The following is a 27772-nucleotide window of genomic DNA, read 5'->3' as shown; positions in this document are numbered from 1 at the left end:
TTATTCAGCAAAACAGGTAAACCTGACACTTTGATTAAAAGTGTGGATTATATCACTAGATAATTGTGCGTACTACTGCAGAGTTTTTTTAGGCATGCATCTGCCTTGTATTTTCAATTTGAGAGGGAAATTGGCCATTTTGTTTTCAAGTCTCTACCAACATCAAAGCTCATCAATTCAATTATACCAAGGACTTTAATCCTTTGTCTGCCTTTTGTATACTGCCCAAAAGTACCATTGTGGCTCAAACCAAGTTACAGGGTAGTGAGTTCAAAATCAGCCTAGAGTTGCAATTTCTCTTCTCAAGAAACTGCTCCTTATGCATCGAACAGGGGCCCATCAATAAGCATTTAGTCGAGCAGTATAAGAGGCAAATGTCTTTCTGATGGTATATCAATTTATCTTGACAAAGAGAATGTTTATTATGTATCAGCCATAGGCACACCAATGAGAACATACCAGAGTTGTATCCACGAAAGATGTTCATACAACCTTGATGGATACTAAGTTGCACCCATCAAGAAAACTCTATACTTGGCCTCCCATATTGCCAAATTTGTCCCAGCACTCCGATTCCAAATCTTCTCCCACCATTTTGAAGCCCGTCTATAGGAAACTGATCACAAAAGGAAGAAAGCTTTTCACCTTGCCTCCAAATACAAGTTGAAGCCCCAATTATTGAATAGGAGCCGCAATAAACTCTGCAATGGAATTTTGAAGTAAATTTTGCTCAGCAAATCACATTCTGATAGATAATGTTTAGAGAATAAGGGAAATGCTGCAGAAATATGGCAGAGGCTATTTCAAACAGCCATGTACAGAGCTGCTGATATTTCTATCTGCCATCAACAAAAGCATATTCCCAAAGCGAGATTACTCATGACAAGAACATGACGTTACAGCCCCTTGGCAAGATCCTGCAGGTCAAGCAAGCATTAGCTTGGTCTGGCAATGCCAATATTGCTGGAAAAATTCACCCACAGTGAAGACATTGACAGCTCCAATTTCAATTCCTGATGCAACAATTGTGAAGCAGGTACATTAAATTCCTGTACATTATTATGTACTGGTCATTAAAAGAAATCGGGGAAATTGAGGCAAGAAGATTACCATGACAGCTGGAAATTTGGCAGTGCTTTAAAAAAATCTGTTCAAACCCTTCTGGCAAGAGAAGCTGCTGCTCCTGTGTATGAGTCGGGAGTGAGCTGCAATAGGCGGCTTTTGACCTCTTCAGGCAACTCCAACGTGCTAATAAACTGTTGTAGCCCCTCTTTTGTGACAGCTTGACCTCGAGTGAAATTCTTCAACTTCTCATAAGGCTCTGGAATGCCGTGTTTGCGCATGACCTGCAGGAATGACGTTCTACATAACATCAGCAAGATCCTTACGCATCAGCTAGCAGGTCCAATGACACTTAAAGCCTGAAAGTTGTGAAACTCACTGTCTGAATAGGCTCAGCAAGAACCTCCCAAGTTGTCAATAAGTCACTCCGGATGCATTCTTCATCCACCTGCAATTTTGACAAGTTTACATAAGGGAGCTGCTTCTGTGGTACAGGTTAAAAAGTCTATTGAAAATGAAAATATAGAACTTACCACATTACAGGCTCTTCTAGATTGTGCACAAAATCCCAGGAATTTTTAAAGCATCTAAATGGAAACTACCTGCAGCTTGCTGATTCCTCTAAGAGTACTTTTGTATGCAATCAATGAGTAAGCAAGAGCCAAGCCAAGGTTTCGAAGGACTGTCGAGTCTGTCAGGTCCCGCTGGAAACATAATATTTAAAACCTCAGCAACAAGCAAATACCATTAAATCTAGATTCTGGAGTCCATACTAAACAGCAGCATTGCCAAAAGAAATCAGCAGGAGTATCAGCATTTGTAAGAGCAACCGCCCATTAAGCTGACACCAAGATAACTACCTGCCAACGTGAGATTGGAAGCTTCAAGCTCAGATGGTTTGCAATAGCATTGGCAAGCCCAAGATTTCCTTCACTATTTTCAAAATCAATAGGATTTACTTTATGAGGCATGGTCGAAGATCCCACTTCACCAACTTTGATCCGCTGCACAGAAAAAACCCCAAATAAGAGTCGTCGGAAACTTCTCATCTATTCTAGCAAATCTCCAAATTGGCTACACGCTTGAACCTACCATTTAGGCACGAAAATAACGGAACAATTAACAGACAACAGCATCAGGTAGGCAGATATAAATCCCCCCCCCCAAAAAAAAGGCAAAGACACTTCCTTTTAATGAATAACTACATTGCTGGCAAGTAAACAGTGAACACCAAGGATAGATGGACGTGCGTGTAAGGAACACAACCATATTTTCTAAAACATCATTAAATATCCCAGATATAGCCAATTAGACACATTATGTCCCCAATGTTAGAAAAGTTAGTGTTGAACTATGGATTTACTTCATTAAATCACCCTTGGGGTGATTTGGGTTAGGATTATTTAAAGGTCAAAAGAGGGGTAACGAGACCTTAGGTCCTACGTTAGCCCACCCATGACATCATGTCATTGCCAGGCGATTAGAGGATTTTAAGGGGCCACATGATGTGGCATGCTCCCATATAGATACATCATGGATGGAGGGGATGAGTGCCACATGGCACTAAATCATGGTCTAACTAATGGCTTTGCCACGTGTGACACAAGCAAAGCACCCACCACCTCACACACTCTAGGGCAGCTAATCAGAAGACAATATGCATCTGTGCATGTGTAACAAAGGCACATAGGAGGGCAATAAGGTACTAGCTTCTGTGAAAGCCACCAGCAAATGTCACTCACCTCCTCAACTAGGCTTTCCTATGTAATATTTTATATTTTGCAGTTGGTTGCTGCACTCAGTTGAGAGCATTTATTATAGCCATTGGCATTTCATTTGCAGCAATTCAGAATTGTGTGTGCATCTATTCCTACCTGTGTATTGTGCGGAGGGCATCACAATTTAGTGAGCCTCCACCTTGATTCACCTTTTGACCAATTGTTTTTAATTGATCCTTGAGAACCGAAGTCATGGGCTGACTCTCCTTTCCCCTTTATCATGGGGAACAACTGATTCCGGGGCATGATGATTCTCCCAGTATTTTTTGCTTCATTAAGAACCTGTAAGATCTTCCATGCTTCATGTAATGTACTTGCCAGCTAAATATGGGGTATTAGAGCATCTGCACTCATCCCGATAATCATGGGAAGAGTGACTGCATCCTTCAGGTTCCTCTCCTTCATGCTATCTCTGTCTGCTGGAACTGAGATGTCGCCTGAGGCATCACATGTCAACAGATTTTGGCTCCATCAACATATAGTAGATGTATATTTTTGCAGTCACCAATTGAGAAAAAACGACATCTAAATGCAGAAGATTTTGCCGAAGATTCATGCTATCTCTGTCTGCCGGAACTGAGATGTCGCCTGAGGCATCACATGTCAACAGATTTTGGCTCCATCAACATATAGTAGATGTATATTTTTGCAGTCACCAATTGAGAAAAAACCACATCTAAATGCAGAAGATTTTTCCGAAGTATAACACTGACAAATCCCGCTTCAGACTGTGCACTTGGAAGAAGAGATAGATACAGAATACTTTCAAAAACGGAAAGAGAGAGAGAGAGAGAGAGAGAGAAAGAGAGAGAGAGAGAGAGAGAGAGAATACACAGAAGTACAGCCAATGATAGATCTCATAAAGAAGTAGAAATCCATACAAAAAACTTTCAACATTATGCCTACAGGAGGGTTATGGGCACTTTTCCTTCAAAGGTTTTGTTCCCTAACCACAGTTAGTGGTTGAATGAGTTTAACTCACCCTAGACATTACCTAGGGCTTTAGGGTTTTATCATGTTGATAGCCCGCTTGTATCTCATTCTTGCAGCTTGAATTCTGTAGGCACTTGGAGTATTAGTGCCTTTTAGGCCACATACCATGGCCTGTAGGGCATCACTAGAACCACCAGAAGATGGCCTACAAACCCCCCTCCATGGGATGGGCTGAAGTACTCTGGAAACGTCTCAGAATACCAGGATGCCCAGGTATTCTGAGACGTTTCCAGAGTACTTCAGCCCATCCCATGGAGGGGGGTTTGTAGGCCATCTTCTGGTGGTTCTAGTGATGCCCTATAGGCCATGGTATCTGCCTTGTAGGCATAAATGTAGGCACTTGTAGTGTTAGTGCCTTTTAGGCCACATAGGACACATACCATGGCCAACATTCATAGGTGGCTATATCCTTTTGGATGAACATGTGCCACCATGACCAGAAAATACCACGTATTCTAAGACGTTTCCAGAGTACTTCAACCCATCCCATGGAGGGGGGTTTGTAGGCCATCTTCTGGTGGTTCTAGTGATGCCCTATAGGCCATGGTATGTGTCCTATGTGGCCTCAAAGGCACTAACACTACAAGTGCCTACATTTATGCCTACAAGGCACATACCATGGCCTATAGGGCATCACTAGAACCACCAGAAGATGGCCTACAAACCCCCCTCCATGGGATGGGCTGAAGTACTCTGGAAACGTCTCAGAATACCTGGTATTTTCTAGTCACGGTGGCACATGTTCATCCAAAAGGATATAGCCACCTATGAATGTACAAGGGATGTCAGATCATGTAACAAAGGGAACCAAGTGTAAAGCCTGTCGGAAGACTTCGAACTTGGGACGAGGAAGTGCCTTTGTAAACATATCTGCTATGTTGTCCTCTGTGGGAAGATAGGACAACTCTATGTCTCCTGTTAACAACCGCTCCCGAACATAATGATAGTGAACTTCAATATGCTTGGCAAATACCAAGATCTGTAAGTAACTGTCGAAGCCAAACACACTCTACTGTAGCGGTGAAAGCTGCCCTGTACTCAACCTCACAGCTAGACGTGGCAACTGTTGGTTGCTTCTTGCTGAGCCAAGAGATACATGAATTGCCAAGCAAAAAACAATTGCCAGTATTTGACACTCTGGTGTCGGAACATCCTGCCCAATCCGTGTAAGCATGCATGGTAAGTGAACCCTGATCACCATAGAAGAGGGCTAAATCCTGAGTGCCTCTGAGATATCTGAAGACTCTCTTCACTGCCTGCTAATGCTATGAACTGGGCATGTACATGAATCTCCTGAGCTGAGATACTGCATACTGCAAGTCAGGTCTGGTGTGACATAAATAAATAAGGCATCCGACAGCCTGTTGATAAAGATGTTGGATATCTCAAGGTGTATGCCTCAGGCACACCTTGGTTTCTATGTGTGAGTGCTAGAGGCACAGTTAGGTGCCCATAAGCACAGTTAGGTGGTGGAAAGCCACATAGGATGATTGAGAGAATCTAGGAGCAGATTAAGGAGATGATTGTGGAGCTCTGAAGTCATCACTGATGTCAGTGAGCATGTAAGAGGTGCCTACATAAGGACCTCACTCTTCTTCATTCCATAATGCAAGTATTCTGAATTTGTGTCCACTCTACTCTTTCCTTTCAGTTTACCAACATGGTATCAGAGCCCTTTGATCCTCCTTGAGCCCTAGTTAGGTGCCACATCATCATCTTCTTCCTCACCTTCATCTTCTACCTTCCCTTCCAAAGTCGATTTTGGAAGTGAGAGTTCTCTTCAAACCTGCATTCTCAGCATCTCATCCTTCAAGAGAGTCTTCCCAAGGGCAGGGCGAATCTACAGAACAAGCCATACGCTCTATCTCGCCATTTTCGGGGCAGCATTGTCTTAGGAAGCTGCGTCGACCTTCTTCCTGGTTCTCATTGTGGAGAGCAACATAGTCGAATTCCTTCCAGAGGGAGCTGGGCGACATCACGACCTTGCTGCTCATCAAGTCTGAGCTCTTTTGGAGCAGCATTCGGGTAGTTCTCGTCGAAAAACCAGTCCACATATCTTCTACAATGCTGGGCGACACGGCTGTCTTCTGCGCGATTCCTTTCTGAGGGAGAAGCTCTACCTATTTACCTTCCTCTCCAGTACAAAAGCCCTCTGAATTCCGACCTCTGCATGACGAATTGAAGCAGATTTCTGAACTGCCTCTTTGGCCATGAAAGCTTGACTATGCAAGTCTAAGTTTGACCTTGGACAATCAAAGTTTGACTGATAGTTTGACCAAGATTTATTTTCAGTCTGCTACGCTCATTTTCTAGCATCTACTTGGTCATTTTTTGCTTAGACATCTTGCATAAATGTTGCTCTGACTAATTGCCTTATGCTTTGACATTTACTTCAGTCACATAGAGAAATCCAAGTCAAAGTATTCAAGTTGTTACTCTTTGAAAGGATTACTTTTTATTGCTCATATTTCACCTGTAAGAGAGAAGACACTTCCCAATTCCTGGGTTAGACCCTCTCATGGCTTGCTTATGCAAAATATGTGAAAGGCCAAAACATAAAGCAATGTCTTGTTATGCTACAAAGGAAGAGAATGCCAACCTGACTTCCTTGTTGAAGATTGCCAAAACAATGGTTGCCAAAAAGGAAACAACTACAAAGCCAGAGATCTATCCTCTCATGGCACCTTCATTTGACTCCAAGTACAAGAAAAAGATGAAGGTCAGATACCTAAGATATGCTTCTCTACACGACTATGGAGATGACAAGATAATTGTTCTCTTGAAGGATATGATTTTCAGATCCACTTGTTCTACTTCTTTTATCATGGTACCATCTTATAAGGCACTAGACACTGCCCATGTGGTAAGACCTTGCCTTGACATGGATATTTTGCCTCCACAAGATGAGGCATCCCATGAAGATTATGCATTTTAAATCATCTCTATGTATGCTCCAGATCTCTCTTTTTATGTTGAGTCAAGGTACTCAGCGTGGATAGTCCTCCAAAATGAATGAAATAAACTATTGTGTTTTGTGTGTTTTGTAAACACCTCTGGTCACCTTATGATGTAGGCCATGTGTATGTTTGCTCCATGGTACCTCCTGCAGACATTGTGTGCATGTACATGCAGGGAAGATAACCATTGGAAGGTCTTTTTGTATCCCTTTTGTTTACCTTACACCCATGGGAACCCTTGCTAGCTTGAGATCCTAGCCATTGATAGATCCATGACCACCATGAGATGGCATGAGACACCTTGTGCTAGCTGTATCCTTGACATAGCCTGAGGCATTCTCTTAAGGGGGGGTTTGTTGGATATCTCAAGGTGTATGCCTCAGGCACACCTTGGTTTCTATGTGTGAGTGCTAGAGGCACAGTTAGGTGCCCATAAGCACAGTTAGGTGGTGGAAAGCCACATAGGATGATTGAGAGAATCTGGGAGCAGATTGAGGAGATGATTGTGGAGCTCTGAAGTCATCAGTGATGTCAGTGAGCATGTAGGAGGTGCCTACATAAGGACCTCACTCTTCTTCATTCCATAATGCAAGTATTCTGAATTTGTGTCCACTCTACTCTTTCCTTTCAGTTTACCAACAAAAGAGTGATATCACATGGTGGGCTCCCATCATGAGCTGAGAATTTGAAGCCATGGTCCACTGGAGTAGAGATTGGCTTGCAATCCTCAAACTGAAAACGATCAAGGAGCTGTCCAATATACTTGGACTGAGACATCATGATACCCCCCTCAACATGAGCAAACTGAATGCCCAAATAATAACCGAGCCGTCCCATGTCTGGCATGTCAAAAATCTGCTGCAAATCAGCCTTGAAAGCTGCAATTTGCTGAGTATCTGGGCCCGTGATGAGCATATCATCCACATATAAAATCAGCACTACAAAATCAGATCCACTCCCACGGACATAAAGAGTGGGTTCTGTGGGACTATTCTGAAAACCAAGGGATAGTAAGTGTGCATGAATTTTGGCATACCATGCCCTGGGTGCCTGCTTCAAACCATAAAGGGCTTTTCTAAGCCGGCATACCTTATTTTCAGAATTAACAACCTCAAAGCCAGGAGGTTGTGTGACACAGACTTCTTCCTGCAGATCCCCATGAAGAAAAGCAATCTTGATGTCAAGTTGATGCACTTGCCAATGATGATGGGCTGCAATGGCAACGACACATCTAATGGTAGTGATCCTGGATGTGGGAGCAAATGTTTCCTCAAAGTCAATGCCTTGTTGTTGCACATACCCTTTTGCAACAAGACGGGCTTTGTATCGATCTATGCTGCCATCAGATTTCCTTTTTAATTTGTAGACCCACCGCCTTCCAATGGCATGCTTGCCGGGAGGGAGATCTACTAATTCCCAAACTCAGCTCTCATTGCATCCATCCACTCTTTGCTGTCAAAAGCATCTTTATGGCACAGAGGCTCTTCATTGCAAGCTGTAGCAAGGAGTGCAAACTCAAGAAAGTGACCATGATGTCTGTTCCCTGATCTTGTCCGAGCAGCAAAAGGCTGATCTTGTTTGCTGTCCCTCAATGTATCAAGAAGCCATCTGGGAACTTGCCTTTGCTGTCTATTGACAGCTCTTTCTTCAATGACTGCATCATGAGTAGTGGGATCATTTTGTGCCGGAAGAGAAACCTGCAAATCAGCATGAGGTTGTGGCTGATTATTGCTTAGTGGCGAGCCTGCAAGAGGCTCATGTTGCTGGTCAAAATCCTTTTCTGAGGATGGCAGATATAACCAAGATTCAAAGGCATCAAACATGTCAACATCTGGCTTTGCTTTGCAATCCACAAGAGGAGAAGCTGAATGTTCAGCAAAGATCACATCTCTACTGACAATAATCTTCCCAGTATTTGGTTGATATAACCGATACCCTCTGCTCTCCTGGCTGTAACCAATAAATATGCATTTGATTGCCTTGTCATCAAGCTTATGTCTCAGCTGAGATGGTACATGAACATATGCAAGAGACCCAAAAACTCTCATGTGTGAAAGTGAAGGCTTCCTATCTTTCCATGCTTTCATAAGGTGTAATAGTCTTCAATGCCTGTGTAGGTGATCTATTCAGCACATAGTTGGCACACGTTACTGCATCAAGCCAAAATTTATTGGGCAAAGACTTGGCCTGAAGCATGCATCTGGCCATCTCCATTGTGGACCTGTTTTTCCTTTCAGAAACAGGATTCTGCTGAGGAGTGTAAGGAGTAGTGCATGAGTGAATAATGCCCTGTGAAGACAGAAATGCATCAAACTCCTTTGACATAAACTCTCCCCCCCTATCTGTGTTGAGGGTGACAAGCTTGCATCCTGATTCATTCTCAACCATATTCAGCCATCTCTGAAAGCATAAGAAAACTTCAGATTTGGCCCTTAAAGGATATACCCAGCAATATCTGGTAAAATCATCAATGAGAGTCATGAAATGCTTATACCCCCCAATGGCATTTATCCTCATTCGGCCACAGACATCACTGTGTACTAGCTGCAATTTCCTTTGTGAGAGTTTTGGACAATTCTTCTGAAAAGGAAATCGATGCATCTTACCCAAAAGACAACCCTCACACACATGTTTGGAAACTGTGTGAGTCTGACGTACATCATTTGCCATCTGCTGTGAATGGAGCTTTGCAAGAGCTCTATAATTGAGATGGCCCATTCTCTCATGCCAAAGATGACTTTCAGCAAGCTGTAAATCTGAAATAGCCAATGCTTCAATAGAAAGTGCAGCTGAATGATGATCAAGGTGATAAAGCCCTTTTTGCAAAGTGCCAGTGAGAACTATGGCATTGTCATCATGAAGATCATAAACTAGACATCTGTAGCCATCAAAAATCACTCTGAAACCTGAAGTAGCAATTGCTGAAATTGAAATCAAGTTAACTTCAATGCCAGGCACAAAAAGAACATTTGTCAGAGTGACAGGATGGCTTGAAATGGATGTGAGCTACACATCTCCAACTCCTTTTACAGCATATGAAGCATTATCAGCACATGTAACAGTGCCCCCTCAAGGTGCATCATCTAAAGAATGAAACAACTGTCTGCAAGAAGTGACATGCTTGGAAGCACCACTATCAAAGTACCAGGACTGAGCATCATTAGCAGTAAAGAATGCATCAGCTTTGGATGGATCAACTTAGCAATGGACAGCCCATGCCCAATCATCCTGAAGAGCATGTGCATGTGAAGCATCTTCTGGCTCATGGGATTCAATAGCATGAGAGGTATTAACTGTCAATCCGGTTTTCTTTTTCTCTGAAGCAATGCGCTTCTTGCATTCTGAAATGTCATGTTCAGGCTTGCGACAATAGTTGCATCTCTTCTTCTTTGCCTTATCTGCTGTATTTTTAGATGCATGGGAGGAATTGCAGCTGCTATGCGCAGATTTTGGCTTGCCCATAGGCTTGCAAGCCTTGCCTCTTCCTGTCTACTATGAAGCAAATGCATGATCAGGAATAATGGCTTGTCTATTAGCTCTACTTTGCTCTTCCTGCAAAAGCAAAGTAACTAGCTGATCAAAAGAATAGTGATCTGGATTACCCATGGCCACTAATCGAAGAATTGTAGCAAACCCTTGATATGTATCTGGCAGTCCATTCAATGTGGTACTAACAAGCTGTGAATTTGGCACCACCTCATCAATGTTGGCAAGCTGTTCCATGAGGTCCTTGACCTTTGTCAAGTATGCATCCATTGACTCACCTTCATTCATACTGACTTCCTGTAATATCCTCCAAGACCGGATGTGTGGAATAATGATTCTCTTGCATGATAAGGCAATGCATGAATGTGCATTTGCATCTCTTGCATCCCATCTTGATTGTTCTTGAGTTGGAAGAGTAGCAACAGGAGTGCTAGAGGAAGAGGCATCAGTAGGAGTACCCCCTACAGAAGGACCAGCAGTAGAGGCGACCACTGTAGCATTGGCTGGCCTCAGATCAGCCCCAGAAACAATATTCCACAAATGCTTTGCAACAAGAATATGTTTCATGAGATTAAGAAGAGCACATCGGATAGTTGGTGCCATCCAACTTATCATCTTCACGAAGAACTCCAAATAAATCTTGATTGTTCCCAGCCATAGCAAATGTGATACCCTGAAAAAGACCTGAAAACCCTAAAGCCTCAAGGCTATCACTGCAAAAAGCTGGCTGTCCAAAAATGACAGCAAATTTCTGACCCAAATCAAAGGGCAAATGCAGATCTGACCCAAATGTGACTGTGACAGGCAATGTTCACTGCAAAAAATAGCAAATCTGGCAAAAGCCCCAAATTTATTGAGGGCAAATAGGCCCAAAGAAGGCAAATGCAGAAAAGCCCCAAATTTTGGTGAAATTTTTGCAAATGTAAACCAATGTATGCAAATCTGACTCAATGTCCTACAAAAGTGACTCAATGTCCTGCAAAATGACTCAATGTCAATGTCCTGCAAAATGTGACTCAATGTCCTGCAACTTGACCCAATGTACTGCAATCAAAAAGAGATTGCACACCAAATCCCAAAACTCTAGTGTTCTTGCAAGAAGTTGCAACTAGAGGAAATGAAAGGTATTGAAAACCCCAAATCTGCCAATGTCTTGCAAAAGCCCCAACACTACAAATACCCATACGGAATACATCATGTATATTGTACGGAACATCTGCAAGTACGATTGTACGGGCGTACAATGCAAGTACAACGTAGGTACGGCACAAGTACGTGGCTGTACGAAATGCAAGTACGGAGCGTAGTACAAAGCCAGTACGTATATGGTACGGGACAGTTATGGTGAACAACGTAAGGCTGTACGAAAAAGTACAGAGTCAACGTACGTCTGTTGTATGGCGATGCAGATACGTGACTGTACGTCGCATGTACAGTACGGACCACTGTACGGCACATGTACATCCTTGCACGACAAGTGTACGAACCAGTTGCAGCACCTTCCGTACGTACATACGACGATGCAGGTACAGTCCTGTACGAGTGAAGGGACAGACGTACGATGGCATAGGTATTGTTGTACAACTGCGCGTGAACAGTAGGTACGATGCTGAGCATCTCGGGTACGATGCTGAGCAGGTACGGAACCGTACGGTTGTGCAGTGCAAGTACAGAGAGCAGTACGGATGAGAGGAGCAGGTGCAAGAGACGAATCTAAACATGGCTCTGATACCACTGTAGGATCGATAGGCAAAGAGAGAGTGCAGGTTGCAAAGAGTCGATAGAGTTTGTCACGTCAAATCTTAGATAATGAAAAATCTAAGTACAAGGTACTTGTACCTAGACTTAGGACTAAGTGTCCTAGGTGTCACATAGGACTAAGTGTCCTATGTGGCCTAAAAGGCACTAACACTACAAGTGCCTACATTTATGCCTACAAGGCACATACCATGGCCTATAGGGCATCACTAGAACCACCAGAAGATGGCCTACAAATTCAGCTCAGCTCCACGTCTTTGTGCTCTCTTCATCTCCAAGCTGCACATTTGGTATCAGAGCAGGCTGTCGCTTGCTCTCCGGCCCCTCCAGGTATCATCCCACCAGCTGAGGATCGAGACAGGTAGAGCCACATGCACACCTAGAGAGCAGCGTATCTGCAGGCTATGCACACTGGAGGAGGTGGAGACAGAGGAGCAGTTCTTATGTACATACCCAGCCTACTATGAGATTCACGGACCATTGCCTTTTTTAGGATGGGCACGATGTTTAGGATGGGCACGGTTTTTGGCCAATTTCTCGGCTGATCCACTTTCCTGATCAGGTTTGCCACCTGATTGAGATGCAGCGACACAAAGATACCTTGCTGAGACTGATCAGACAGCATGCACTTCACATGAAGTTTGCAGAAAAGCCCCCTCCACATGGATGCCTCATACCTTGACAAGTCAGGCACCCAACCTGATCCACTGTAGGAACCCAAACTGCTGCTAACCGGTGTCCGGCTCTGCTGGCATGGCTGCCCTTCGCTAGGGCTTGACTGGACCTCAGTCCTATGGGTTGATGTGGACTGCTCGCATGGAAAATTCACATGTCACGGCTGTTCCAGCCCTACATGGCCTGATTACTGATGTGGCTGCCTGTGTGGCAGGCAATGTGTCTGTACAGCCTGCTGCCATCTGCTGTGCTGCAGTTTGCCTGTATTTACACACACATGGGAACCCACGTGGGCTGCATACTCCTGTTTGGACAGCCCCTTGCAAGAGGGTACATGACATTGAGCAAACAAATACACAGGTTTAAAGCAATAGGAATGCAGCACCTGCCCAAAATAGGAAACACTAAAGAGGAGCCATAATTGGGTTCGTATGGCAACAAATATTGAGCCCTGTATTAAAAACCTCAATTTTTGCTTTTAATTATTTATCAAAAGTGTTTGTTTCATCTTGCTTTATTCGTTGACACTGCTAATTTTGGTCATAAATGTCAAATTATTAAAACCAATAAAGCAAAACAAAGTGCACCTGCTTAAAATAGCCTTTCGAGATGTAACTCCAAATATCCCGGTCAAAACCTAGGAGGATGTTGTTGAAATGTGCGATAGCATCAAAAAGACTTGCAATATAATCATGTGGCTCAATCTGCCTAGCACAGGAAAGAGTTAGATTTTACAACTCTTCTACGTAGTTCAGACTTGAAACGGACTTGAAACAATAACTAAAACAATGAGGGATAGAAAAAAGGTTGAAGATCTAACCTGCGTAACATAAGGATTGAATTGCATGCCTAGAGATGAAACAAAGTCTTCAGCAACGCTTTCCCAGTTTACATCAGGATATGCAACAAGATGGGCATTATAATTTCCAACTGCTCCTGCAATTTTCCCCTGACACTCGATGCTAGACACATGAAGCCACTGTTGCTGCAATCTGTAACAGAAATTTGCCATTTCTTTTCCAAGGGTGGTTGGTGAAGCAGGCTGCACATAGGCCGACCAAAAGAAAGTACTCAACATTTCTGCTCATCACTCTAGCATTCACTATAGAAAAACATATAAGCATACGTTTTGAGTGAGTTACAAACATGATGAGAAGTGACCTGCTTCAACTTTCAAATTCCAAAGAAGATAACCACTGTTATTCTCTCTCATAGATGCATCTCCAGCACAGAAATTTATATGACCTCACAAACATGTCACAAAAACTTTTGAGTATGATCAATTCATCTAAGGGCCCAAACCCCACAGGCTTTTAGATTAAATATCCAAAGCTCTACACATAAGCTTGTTTCATGAAACAAATAGCATGCACCAAACACCATTTCTTGGCCACAGTCATTGCATTGGACCTGCCCAATCCAGTCAACGTACGTTCAGAAACCCACTCGAAGGGGGGGGGGGGGGGGAGGGGTGTGTGTGTGTGTGTGTGTGTGTCCCCTAATGCTACCTTTGAGAAGTTTTTCTGGCACCCACACGGGACTTTGATTTGTTTTTCACTTGGGTTCGTTATTGGGCACTATGGACTCTATGGAAGGATAGAAATCATAGACTCTTTGGTGATCCTACATTTTCCACTTTCTCTTTTTTTAGGCACTCTTTGCAGCAATCTCTCTTTGATTGTCTGCAAACTCATTATATAGAACATGATGTATACTTGTCATATAGTGAGATTTTCTGTTGATGTAATTTGGCATATCTCACGTTTTGGGATAGCCAAACTGTAATATAAAGTATCAAAATTTTCACCCAACAAAATGTGTGTGTGTGTGTGTGTGTGTTTTAAAGATCATGAACTTCATTTTAGCCAAGTTGCTCTTCAAATCATACGCAACATAGAAAGACTAGAGCACATCCAAATGCCGCTGGAGAACCTCAGTCGAAAGGAGAGTAGGACTCTGTAGAATTGCAATCAAGGAGCCAACCAACGAGGGAGCTGCACCTCCCAAAGTCGTGATGAAGGACTCGAGCTCGTCATAAGAGAGAGAGAGAGAGAGAGAGTACTCCTAAAGATTTATCATGGGGCTTCAGCAAAATTCAATGGGCTTCTTTATAGATATAGAGGACTCTCTCACTTATGATCAAACCCTTGTTTTTCCATGGACTCTAGAGGTGAGACCACACACTATTTTCGATGCAACATTGGGATATCCACATGGCTCCCGTCCTAGAGGGTATTCACCATAAGCTTTTGTATTGGAGTTCCACCAAACTCAAATACTACTTCATGAACACTACTAAATGTGAAATAGTTTGAAGTAAATCTTAACAACACCTTCCAAAAACTTGAGACCAAAATGGAAAGGACTTAGACTATAGCCAGAGCTATGTACAAAACTTGAAAATGACGTAATCAGTTTCATTTTCAAGCCTTGTACATTATCAGTGTCTCAAAAGATAGCCTAGCCAGGTTGCTCAGATTCTCCAATCCTGAGGGAAGATGCCTGCACAATTACCTGTGTGCTTCTAGTTCTCGGAGGTGCTGCTGCTGGCGCTGTGGCTGCTGCAGAACTGTATGGAGAGCTGCTCCAAGGAGTTGCTGCTGCAGGACTGTGTGGGGAAAGGGCTGCTCCAAGGTGCTGCTGCTGCAGGACTGCGTGGGGAAAGGGCTGCTCCAGCTGCAGAGCAGCGTGGACAATGGGCTGCAAGAAGGGTTGCTGCAGAGCTGCGTGGAGAATGGCTGGCAGAGAAGGGAATGTGTGGAAATGAGGGGGGAGAGTGTTTCTTTTATAGATGTAGCTTCCAACGTTGGAATTTGTGCCCATTTTGGCATGGTGGGCTGGCCCCCTTGGAATTTGGTGGGCTGCATGGGGGTTGGAGTTCCTGCAGTGACAAGTGGTGCCATGATTCATGCATGTCCCTCCACATGTCCCCACAGGTTGCCATGTGCCCTATGCCCCTCCATGGGCTGTCATGTGTCCCATATCACATGTCTGCCACTTCAGCATGCACTTCAGCCTGCCAGGTCAACATGACACGTGTCATGCCAAAATTGTGGACTAAGGTTATTTCAACCACTGTTTATTTGCCTAAAAATTCCGTTTGGATGATCAATACTACGATTTTACTAAGGTTTTTTGGCAGTTACCTCTATTCAGAGCGCTAACCTAGGGTTAGTTTGAGTCTACTTGACCTTCTCACATAACCTATTAGGCCTATGTTGGGGTAAAGGCACATTGCCAACCCTTATTAAAGATAGGACACCTATGACTATCTTAAGACAGTCATAGGGCAAACCTAATCCTAATAAAACAAATGAGTTTGTGGTGTGGCTCATCACTTCACACCCACACACCTTGAGTTTTCTCTCTCTCTCACTCTCTCCCTCTTGCTCTTCTTCCCCCTTCAGTCCCTTTCAACTGGTATCAGAGCTGTTTGTAAACTCCACCGGAGTGCGAATGATGAGCAACATAGAAGTTTTAGGACCTCCTGAGTCCACCAGAACTTACAGATCTGCAAATGTCTCTCTTCTGCCAGAACTCCAAAATCCCAACCGATGAGTGAGAAATGGGAGTCAACGCTTATCCACTGCCATGTGGCATAAATCTAAGGTTTCAAAATGAAAAATGCATAACAGAGAGACGAAATCGAATACACAGAGATCTATAACTCTGAAAATCCTCCACCGAATTGCGCAAGAACTGACAGGTAGGGGTTTTTGGGCGTCCGAAACGCAATGGGACAGACGGTTTTGGAAACCGTGGTCTCAATCACTGGGTCCAACACACGGACTGAAAAACGTTTTTGGAATTACTGGGTCCAACACACGGACTGGGTACAAACAAGGCTTTGGAGTTGAAAGTGCCAGAGGAGGTGTGGTCTGGCAAGCCACCTTCATATAAGCACTTACGTGTATTTGGCTGCGAGTGCTTTGCTCATGTACGCAAAGAACTGCGCACCAAACTGGATCCAAAGTCTATCAGATGCATCTTTATGGGTTATGGTGACGAAGGTGAAATGGGGTATAGGTTATGGGATCCCGTTCAACGGAAGATTATACGCAGCAATGATGTCATCTTTAAAGAGGATAGTGTACACAAGGAACCCGTGCAACCTGTGGAATACAGGAGGGTTATTTATGATGATGTTGGACAGCAAAGAATGCCCATTTATATGCAGCAGCAGCCTGCTGCAGATCACCCTGTTCAAGTGGGCATACAGGCTGAAAATCAGCCAGATAATTTTGCCAATGATGCACCACTAAATGTGCCAGCAGATGGGGCTGTAGAACAGCCAGATATGGTGGTACAGCCACCCGTCATGCATGAAGAACAGGCTGGACAGCAGCCTAATCCGGAACATTTTGTTAGAAGGAGCACCCGTGTACAACGGCCTCCTGCCAGGTTTGTTCCAGGAGCCAATAATGTGGCTGATTTTATCATGCTGACAGATTGTGGTGAGCCTTCCAGCTTCAAGGAAGCTATGGGAAGAACGGAGAAAAAGAAGTGGGAGAAAGCCATGCAGTCAGAAATGGACTCCCTACTTCAGAATGATACATGGGACTTGGTGCAATTACCTGCAGGCAGAAAGGTTTTGCCATGCAAGTGGGTTTACAAAGTCAAAGTGGATTCAAATGCTTTACCTAGGTATAAGGCCAGATTGGTTGCCAAGGGATTTAAGCAGGAGAAGGGCATTGACTTTGATGAGATTTTTTCCCTGTAGTCAAGATGACTACTTTGAGAGCAGTGTTAGCTCTTGTTGCTCATGATGACATGGATTTATGTCAGATGGATGTGAAGACAGCTTTTCTCCACGGAGATCTCCATGATGAGATCTATATGAGTCAGCCAGGGGGATATGCTGTTAAAGGGAAAGAGCAGCTTGTGTGTAAGCTCAAGAGGAGCTTGTATGGACTCAAGCAGGCGCCAAGAGAATGGTACAAAAAGTTTGATGCCTTCATGCAGTCCCAAGGGTATCATAGGTGTGAAACCGATCATTGCTTGTACACCAAACGGGCAAAGGATGGCAGTTTGATGCTACTCATTCTATATGTGGATGACATGCTTATTGCCAGTAAATCTCAGCATGAGATTAGTGCTTTGAAGAAACAACTGCATAAGTCTTTTGACATGAAAGACTTGGGTGATGCAAATCATATTCTTGGCATGCGGATTACTCGTGACAGGTCCAAGGGACTTTTGTTTCTGTCACAGAAAGAGTATATTGACAAAGTACTGCAGCGCTTTAAAATGGAGGGGGGGAAGTCTATTAGTACCCCGTTGCCTCCACATTTAAAACTCAGCAGTAAGGACAGCCCCAGATCAGATGATGATAAGGCTGAAATGGCCAAGGTTCCGTATGCATCGGCAGTTGGTTCTTTGATGTATGCCATGGTTGCCACTCGTCCGGATATTGCTTTTGCGGTGGGAGTCATCAGCAGGTATATGGCAAATCCAGGCAAGCGGCACTGGGAAGCAGTGAAAGGTGTCTTGAGGTATCTCAAGGGTACCAAAGACTTGTGCATATGCTATGGTAGGCAGGATGCATTGGTGCATGGTTTTACAGATTCAGACTATGCAGGGAATGCAGATAACCGGAAGTCTACTACCGGTTATATTTTCACATTTGCAGGAGGTGCTATATCATGGGTGTCTCGGTTGCAGAAATGTGTTGCACTGTCAACCACTGAAGCTGAATATGTTGCAGCCACTGAGGCCTGCAAGGAAGCAATATGGTTTACTCGGCTGGTGGGAGATTTGGGCATTACAGGAGATATGCCAGTTTTGCATTGTGATAGTCAGAGTGCTATCATGTTGGCAAAGAATCCGGTCTTTCATCAGAAGACCAAGCACATAGAAGTGAAATATCATTTCATCAGGGAGGTACTGGAAGACAAGCGACTTGAGCTTGTGAAAGTGCATACTGATGATAATCCTGCAAATTTGCTCACTAAGAGCTTGCCTACAGAGCGGTTTGCACATTGCCACCACATCATGGGATTAGGATGAGACCATTCTTATTTTATGGTCTTGTATACAGTAACTGTATATTGCTGTAATTTTTATTGTTTTCTCCCCTTTAGGCACATTGGCCTTTAGGTGGGAGGTTGTTGGGGTAAAGGCACATTGCCAACCCTTATTAAAGATAGGACACCTATGACTGTCTTAAGACAGTCATAGGGCAAACCTAATCCTAATAAAACAAATGAGTTTGTGGTGTGGCTCATCACTTCACACCCACACACCTTGAGTTTTCTCTCTCTCACTCTCTCCCTCTTGCTCTTCTTCCCCCTTCAGTCCCTTTCAGCCTATTGGCTGGTTGTCTTGTCTTGGATCTCTTTAACTCTTTCATGTTCAAAGGCCCACACCCAAGGCTACTATAAACATTATCTTTAATAGTTGCTGGGTCGGTATGCATTCTATTCATTTGACTGGTCCGATGTTTCAGTACTCAAGTAGGGTGTGGTCTTTATGTTCCTCATAAGAGATGTGTCTCAACTTGTGGGACACTGATACTTGTAACAGCGTCAAAGGGGGTCCACCCTCAAACACTAGACCCTAGCGCACAAGTACCTAACTAAACAATAGGAAAACATATGCATTCTTTCGGTAAACATCCTAATTTAAAGAACTTGGAATTTCAAAAAATAAAGATATGCAATGAATGAATTACCAAGCAAGTGGATATGTGTTTTGTGAAGAGAAGTGACACTATATTAAGAATTGAATGCTAATATAGCATGTCTAGGTGTTATACAAGCAAGGGGCTCAAACTTCGAGTCCCAAAAGTTGTTGAACCTATTGACCGAGAGCAGTAGCCTAGTGGAAGGGGCGTGTGGCACTAGACTCATGACCCGCGTAGTAGAAGGGACACTCGGTATGGGACACATGACCCAACCAACAAGCAAACTAGCTTGCTCAATGGTCTAGACCTTAAGCTCACTAGCTTGTTCCTTAGCGGTTCGGTTACCTCATGGCTGATTATCTTGGTTATGGTTTGACAAGTTCGTTCATTCCTACTCCAAATGTTTACCTGAATATTAGGACCTTAAACAATGAATTTCCATCCTCCGGCATTACAACAATTCACGACCATCCCTCACCAACTACTAACAAGAGTTGGGGGAGAGATAAACCCTAAGATCTGGCTATACTTAATTATGAATTGCTTGCTAAATGCCCTTCATAGTTTTATGCCATCACTCTGATTAGAAAAAGGATTAAATCCTCTAACATTCAAAGACATCCGCAGGATGTGTTGGAAGATATCTAATCATGTACATCTAGCTCACAACCAAGATGAGCTTCAAAACTCTCTGTCAGGACTCTTTCTGCCCTATGTGATCTACTCATTCGCGGAAGCAAGGGTGCCCTAAATCTAGCTGACTGAGGGCCAGTTCTGTTAACCAGCCTATGTGCTAGCCAATTGGCTTGCTGTATTGGCTGACCTAGTCTATGGATTGGCCGACCAATGTAGGCCTTGGGGCCCTATACCCCCCCCATCCCCCAATCTTCTCCAATTTTTTTAGTAATTAGGGCCAACAACAGCCCCTTGTGGCCCTCCAACGGGGCCTCAAATAAGTTGCATCCCTATCCGAATCAGTGGCCATATGACACGACCAAGATCGCTCCTAGGAATCTAGACCTGCACACAAGCTCAAACGACCGATCATAGAACCACAAAGAGAGGCGCAGGCATGCTCACCACCCAACCATGATGCTTAGAGGTCCTGGACCCGTGGAATCCGAGCATCACCTCGAGCCACAAGTTGGGCTGCTGGCACGAGCATTTACATCCAACCAGCCCACAACCTCCTGGCATCCCATACCACCACGAGGCGCCCATGGGGCCTCAGGACTGCATTGGGAATCCGGGCTATTCTAGAAACTAGGTGCACGTCCATAACACGATCCAGGATCCAGACCAACAAGGAAGAGCTAGACCTGCTCTGACTTGCGTGAATGAAAACTGAACCCATGGGCCCCTTATAGAGGCTCTAGCCCAGTGTTACTAAAAATAGCGAGAACCCTAATTGGTTCGTTGCCCTTGCAACCCAGCTTGAGAATCGCCTACCTAGCCCGTAGCTTCCCCATGCTATCAAAGCTAGTCATGTGTGCCCGTGACTGCTCTTGGAAATCCGGACCTGCACACAAGCACAAACAACCAATCATAGAACCATAAAGAGAGGCGCAGGCATGCTAACCACCCAACCAAGATGCTCACGGGTCCTAGACCCGTGGAATCCGAGCATCCGCCAAACCACAGGCCCGATTGCTGGCCTAAACATCTACATCCAACCAATCCACAACCTCTTGGCGTCCCATACCACCAGCAACAACCCAAAGGGCCTTAGGACTACACTGGGAATCCGGGCTACGCTAGAAAGCAGGTGCGCGTCTGCAACACGATCCAAGATCCAGATCAGCAAGGAAGAGCTAGACCTACTCTGACTTGCGTGAATAAAAACGGAACCCCTGGGCCCCTTATATAAGCTCCTGTCCCAGTGTTGCTAACAATAGTAGGAACCCTAACTCATCCATTGCCCTTGCAATCCAACATGAGAATCGCCTGCCTAGCCCCTAGCCTCCCAAGCTATCAAAGCTTGTCCAGTGTGCATAAGCACACGTCCAATACGATACAATGTGTGGCCTAAAGAATCGCCAAAAAGCCGGCCACATGAACAACACATGATTGTCCTCGTATTTAATCGTAATCCACCCTTTAGGGCAGATCTATATTGGATGGCAGACTCTTCATCCCTCGTCCTGCCCCCCTAAACTTCTTCAAGTGTCTCTCTCCCATGCCTCCTCATTTGAGGGCTTACAAACAAGAGTTGAGCCTTATTCTCTGACATGATGCTGAGTCAAGCACAATTGAGACTCAAGTTCCACACTTTTACAATGAGGAGGGAACCAAGAAAGATAGACCCTCAAGAAAAGAAAGACAAACATGTTCAAGGTCTTGTGACAACGATGATGCCAACAAGAACAAAAGAAAGGTAATTAATTTTACATCCATAAAACAAGATATTATGCCAAGGATTGTGGAAAGAAAAGCCCAACAAGGAAGGCGAAACTCCAGGCGCACTAGATATTTGAGTGATCTACCATGGCACACACCACCTAGTTGTTCCTTTTGATGATGACACTAGATGAGGATGGGAAGCCAATACAGCAAACAGCCCTTGCAAAGAAGGAAATTGTATCATGGACATTAAAAAAGCCAGCACAAGCAATGTTTCGAGTTCGACCTTCAAAGCAAAACATCTCTTCAAGGGAAGAGAAGCAGGGTCATTATGACAACATCCGTCCAAATGGAGCAAATTTGCAGCCAAGGACCATCATGATGCTGAGGGCGAAGGGACATCCACTCAACATTAGGTGAAGGGAGTGGAGATGGATGCATCACCATCCTTCCAACTGCAGTAGGCTTCATCAATCATTGGACCATTGGCCCCTCCCCAAACAGATGATGACACGGCAATGCCAAGTCAATGTCCCTACATTGGCCATTGCGAACAGGCGATGAAACGGCGTCAACTGTCGTTACCTTTGGGTTAGGTCAATTTGTATGCCAGAAAAGCAGCTGCATGCTGTAGCAACCTTACACAGCAGAAGGAATGCTGTACCCTCTTCAATCACCACTCACATGGTGCAAAGGAAACTGAATCTTGAACCCACGAAGTACTAGAAAGGGTAAAGGATGAAGGCAAAAGAACTCAGATATATCTTCCACAAGATGTGGGAAAACCGTACCAAAAGTGAGCTGCAAACATCGAGCAAGTGCTGGGCTATGAAGAGCAGAAGAAAGCTCACTCAAACTGAGTACCATGGGACCAGCTATGCACTCCTGCATTGCCTTGTGCTAAGGGCTCCAGTGGCATAAAGATGCGGACCTCAAAAGCCTCTTTAAAAGGGAAAACCCTCCCCAAAAATTAGCTGACTGAACTGCCTAAAGATTGCAGTCTGTAGGCTCTACTTTTCAGACTAATCATTCTATGACAGATCTGATCTTTAAGGGATGTGTGGGAGGCAGAGAGCAGAAATGTGACTACAAGAGAGTAGAGCTGAAGTCGAACTGTGAGTGTATTGCAACAATTGTACAACCAAAGCGAAAGTACAAGCCTATGAAGGCCAACCCTAAACCCTAGTCTGGTCAACTCATGTTATAAGAATTGACTTAGTTGCAAATGAAACATTAATGACTAAAACTAAATAGTACTAGCCTACAAGGCCATAGTGGGGGCCAAAACTAGCAAAAACCCCTCCATGGTATGGGTGAAGTACTCTGAAAACATCTCAGAGATACCTGGAGCTAATGCCATGGTTGCACATGCTCATCCAAAAGGATATATTAACCTATGGAAGTACAAGGATGGTAGAATCACATAGCAAATGGAATCACGTGTAAAGCTTATATCTAGATGAATCCAGGAACATGTGCCTAACAGATCTCACCAACCAGATCTACCTAGATCTAGGCACAAGTCAGCACCCTGCAATGCCTATAAATAGGCTTACATGCAGCCAAAAGTGTTGCAATTACACTGTAACAGACCCAAAAACAGACCTTCCGGCCACCATCTGATCTGCAGATCTGCCACCTACAAGCAGCAGCAGACCTCTCACCCATTCCTACCCTATCTATACAAAGGTGCACTGGCTCCATCTCCGCCTCATATGGTGCTCACATGTGGGGCGGTGACCTCCAACGATGTAGAGGCCCACATGTACTATGTAGGCCCCCATATGGAAACCCAAAGCATGCATGAAATAACCATTACGTGGCCCATTGGGCTGCATATCAGCCCAGCACCCGCCACTACACACACTGCTAATCTCCTAGGAAAAGCATGGAGTTTCACACAATACCATGATTGGGACATATGAAGTCTTGTAGAAAAGTACGTGCTTCGCATGTGATGGTTAATAAGAAAGTGATTTTAAAAGTTTCTCTCACAGACACCAATAGAGATGTCTGTAGTTCCAACATGAACAAGACGTTGGCAAGGGATAAGTCTAGGCAGAAAAAAAAGATGCATATCTGCATTCCAAGTTCAATGTAAATTGTCTATACCATATGAAGTTTTGCAGTAAAGTACATGCTTTGCATTTGATGGTTAAGAAGAACGTGGTTTTAGAAGTTTCTCACACAAACAACAAGAGATGTCTTTGGTTCCAACTTCCAACGTCAAAAACACCATCAGCTAAGGATATGTCTAGGCAGAAAAAAAGGATACATATCTACATTCCAAGTTCAATCTAAACTTGTCTACATCAGTGGCATATAGGAACATATTTAATTAAGTACCAGTGCAGAAGAAAAAAATATGTGGATTACATCATGAGACTTTGGAAGAGTTGTCATATCCAAAAGCATGCTCATTGCTATCCAATACCCTGCTAAGAACCTTCAAATAAAAATGCATATGCTGTACAAGAATGGATAAATGAAGAATCAATATAAAATCAGAAACCAAAACTATACCTGGCCATGAGTACGAGATAGCATTGATATTTCAGCATAGTCATGTGAAAGAAATCGAATTGCTTGGATGACTTGCTCCATGGCCGGGAGAATTACAGAATGCACAGCATGCTGCAACATTAACCCATGTGCTAAATTGTTGATGTCCTCTGAAGTGCAGGCAAAATGGACAAATTCCAATACCTAGAAAAGGAAAAGAAGACCCAGTAAAGATTATGATCGAGCATCCATGATTTCAAAGGAGCAGCGAACAAGTCGTTGACTATGACGACAAAGCTTTAGTAATCGCACCATTTGAAGGCTTCCCACCCTTATCAACAGCTGGTTGAAATTCTCGATTTTCTACTTAGATCTACAGCTCTTTAAAAACATTCTATATCTTGCTGTTGGAACGCACCCAGACAAGAGGTGAAAATGTGCCAAAGTATGAGCTTTGGCCAGGAAAACACCTTTCCTAGTTCAGGATGTGAACGACATTTGTCCTTCAATACATACTCAACCGCTTTCACATCATGGTTTGTAACCCTTTCAACTTCTTTAACCGCAAGGCCATCAGCCAAGCTGAAGTCTGCAGCAATATTTTCCAGGAAAGAAATTGTATCCTGACTGAAACCAGGCACTTCAGTAACTTCAGGTATCTCAGACAGCTTGAGCAGCCATTGCACCTGCATGACACAGCAGATCAAAACTATGCAAACCCCAAAAAATAGACATATCCTGATCAAAACAAGAATAACAAGAAGACAAGAGAGGGATTCAATGAAGTTTCACATTTCCAAGAAAGTTCCAACTCTGTAGTATCATCACTGTCAAGGCTTTTACCCGTTAGATGGAAGCTAATTAATTTGTTGGGTCTAATTTTAAGCCTATTCTTCCCTTCTTTGTTGGTTGGTTTTCTTACCACTCGTAAGCATTCTTCTTGGCTTCCTTGACCTAGGAGAGAAATGCCCTTTGATCGCCAGAAACACCTTCAAAAGGTGATTTGACTGTTGGATGGTGCCTCGTATTGTTGTAAGCATACCATAGTTACCAGGGAACAGCGTTCCGCCTTCCTGGAACGTGGGAATGCCATTCCCAGGTGGATGGCATTACGTGAACTTCTGGAAATGCCTGGGAACGTTCCCAGAAGTGGGAACGCCTGGGAAACGTTCCGGGAATGCGGCTGGAATGCGTTCCGGGCTGGGTCTCTGGCGATCCGGGTTTAGGGCTACGCGGGAGCGCCGTTTCGGCGCAGACGGGGGCTTTAAGCCCTCTCCACCCCCTTCCACTCATCCACTCAGCCTCTCAGACCCCTCTCTCAAGCACCAGCCCACTCAGCCCCCTCTCTAAGCTCTCATCCACTCAGTCCCCCTCTCAGCCCACTAAGCCCCCTCTCTAAACTCTCGGGCCTCAAGGCTCAGCCCCTTCTAAGCTCCTTTCCTTGTATTTTGCATATTATATGCTCTAGCCTCCATGATCTGTAGTGCAATTCTCTGGCTTAAAGGTTAAAAGTTTATGCACATTGCCCATTGCACAATGCACATTGCATTTGCCTTGATGTATATTTCAGTTTTCTAAGGATTTTGTGTCTATAAAAGTCTAAAGCTGAAATGGAAAGCTTAGAGCTGCTACATATGGTTATTCTTGGCATATTTTGGTATGTTTCCATGTGATTTGATGGCGTGTCATATGACATGGCGTTACCATTCCCGTTCCCCCGTTCCCTCTTCCCGATGCATTCCCGTTCCCTGGTACCAAGTGGTCAAGATTTGCCCAACTTCTGTTGGTCATGAAGATGGGAGAGATGATACCAATAGGGTTGCCTCAAAATTGTTATTGAACTTAGACTAACAAGCAATGCACAACAAAAATTGTATGTAATGGTCTTCTTACATGGAATCGTGGGCAACTTTGGTAAAATATCAATGATTGCCTAATTTGATTCAATTTATTAGATATCTAATACAAATTCAATGGCAATATCCCTTCATGGTCCATCTCAAATGGGCAACGACTTGGATCTAACCTAGATAATACTTGGTTTGTAGCCATACAAGGGGCCCCAATACACATTTAGCACACCCTTCTCATAGGTGGAGGAAACTCCACGATGTGCCATACATGGAGGAGAGTCAGTTTCTTCTAAAATATGCACCCCATGATCAGCAATACAAGCCTCCATTGTATGACATGTGGCCTTCATTTGAAAAATATAAAAACCAATGGGAATAAGATCTTATCCTTCAAGTCTATTTAGAACTCTGGAAAAAGTATCATTAACATGAGAGTTTGAAATGGAAGGGATAAACATTATGTTAGGCAACGGTATATGGTTAAGCGAAAGGCATCTGCCACCTTGTCATCCTTGGCACCCCAACTTGAGTGGGAAGTCCACAAAAGGGCACCCCACTCAGGATGATTCTCTCATATTAATGTATTTGTGAAAAAGTCCGCATGGTCACAGCATACTTCTTCAACTAGCTGCAGAAAATTTGTACACATGCTTACATATGGGCATAAAGCATCAAAGCCGTGAAGGAAACTTCAAAATATATTATTCAACGCTGATATAGCCTTCGACAAGTTGGTTTTTGGAACATTTGAAAATGGTATATGCGCCTAAAATGCCTTGTCTGCTGGCTGCTTTGACTGGACCTGTACTTGCATGGTTGGTCTAATGCTGCAGCCTGCTAGTATGCTTCAATGATTGTTCTTCTTTGCTCCTTGTCCACCATTATTCGATTCCCCTTATGTATTGAATGCTGTTCTACCGATTGGTGGAACTTCAATGAGGTATATATATACTTTTAAGTTTACGTAGATCCAGTACACTTCAAGGAACCCGCAAACATCACGAAACAACTGGCAATAAGACCTCATACCTTCTTCATCAATCAAATGAATTCAACCTGGGAGTACACCGTGGAAAAACAAAACAATGCCAATCTCAATAATGGGCGCACCTCTACAAAGACCCTGTACCGAATCAGACCAAACTCACTAAGAGCTGCCCTTAGCTTCTTCACTTGGTTCGCATATCGTCCATCCAAAGGTGAAATCGCTGTCAGCTCACAAAGCTCCAAATCATCTCCTTCAGCAAATAGCTTTGGGACAACTCTATGTTCCTGAGAAAGTAATAGTGAAAGTCGCCATGTCACATAATCTTTGGCAACCGTTCTACAATTGAGAGTATAAAATAATGAAAATGGCGGAAAAGGGCTTACTTGAGGAGCATTGGCGGCCACCGTTTCAGTTAAAGTGGCTGCGAGGCGGGGCAGGCGTCCAAAAGAAAAAGAATGATTGTAATTTGAGCAAGGTAGTACAAGGCGGAGAGGAAATGGAGAATGGAGAAGAGGAATTTTGTAAGGAGGCAGAGAGGTAAGGCAGTCAAAGGATGTCATTGGAGGCGTTGCAGCTAGAGAAGCAGAGCCACAAAAACCCTAGAGCGCTGTCAAGCAAGGAACAAGAGATGGACTCGCAATGCTCACAAAAGCCTGTTTGTTTTCCAGGACTTCAGGTATTTGTGTTGCCCAACCGCATTTAGACCAAGCCCTTAAACTCTCCTACGTTCAAACCCAGCTCAAGATTCCAACTTGGTC

The 27772-nt window shown here is 43.9% G+C and overlaps 1 protein-coding gene across 3 annotated transcripts; it reads right to left on the bottom strand.

Annotated features, from left to right (window-relative positions):
• Positions 1-27744, bottom strand: LOC147899153 (uncharacterized). Of its 3 annotated transcripts, none has more exons than XM_087378322.1 (11): positions 27398-27744; positions 27137-27298; positions 24644-24859; positions 24195-24377; positions 13530-13751; positions 13297-13413; positions 1923-2066; positions 1665-1766; positions 1442-1510; positions 1111-1346; positions 1-917 (listed from the first exon to the last, which is right to left on the bottom strand). In XM_087378322.1, the coding sequence occupies exons 1-10, from the start codon at positions 27572-27574 to the stop codon at positions 1152-1154; spliced, it is 1587 nt and encodes a 528-aa protein (XP_087234448.1). In that variant the 5' UTR covers positions 27575-27744; the 3' UTR covers positions 1-917; positions 1111-1151. The 3 variants fall into 3 exon arrangements, with proteins under 3 accessions (XP_087234448.1, XP_087234450.1, XP_087234449.1); XM_087378324.1 differs by having other exon boundaries at positions 24195-24305; XM_087378323.1 differs by having other exon boundaries at positions 902-1013.
• Between the last annotated feature and the right edge of the window lie 28 nt (positions 27745-27772).

Source organism: Dipteris shenzhenensis, chromosome 8 (genome assembly GCF_047967505.1).
Source record: "Dipteris shenzhenensis isolate YYH24624 ecotype China chromosome 8, Dip_SZ_1.0, whole genome shotgun sequence".
NCBI classification, from domain to species: domain Eukaryota; kingdom Viridiplantae; phylum Streptophyta; class Polypodiopsida; order Gleicheniales; family Dipteridaceae; genus Dipteris; species Dipteris shenzhenensis.
The sequence above is the reverse complement of the archived record's forward strand: the minus strand, read 5'-3'. Positions and strand labels throughout refer to the sequence as shown.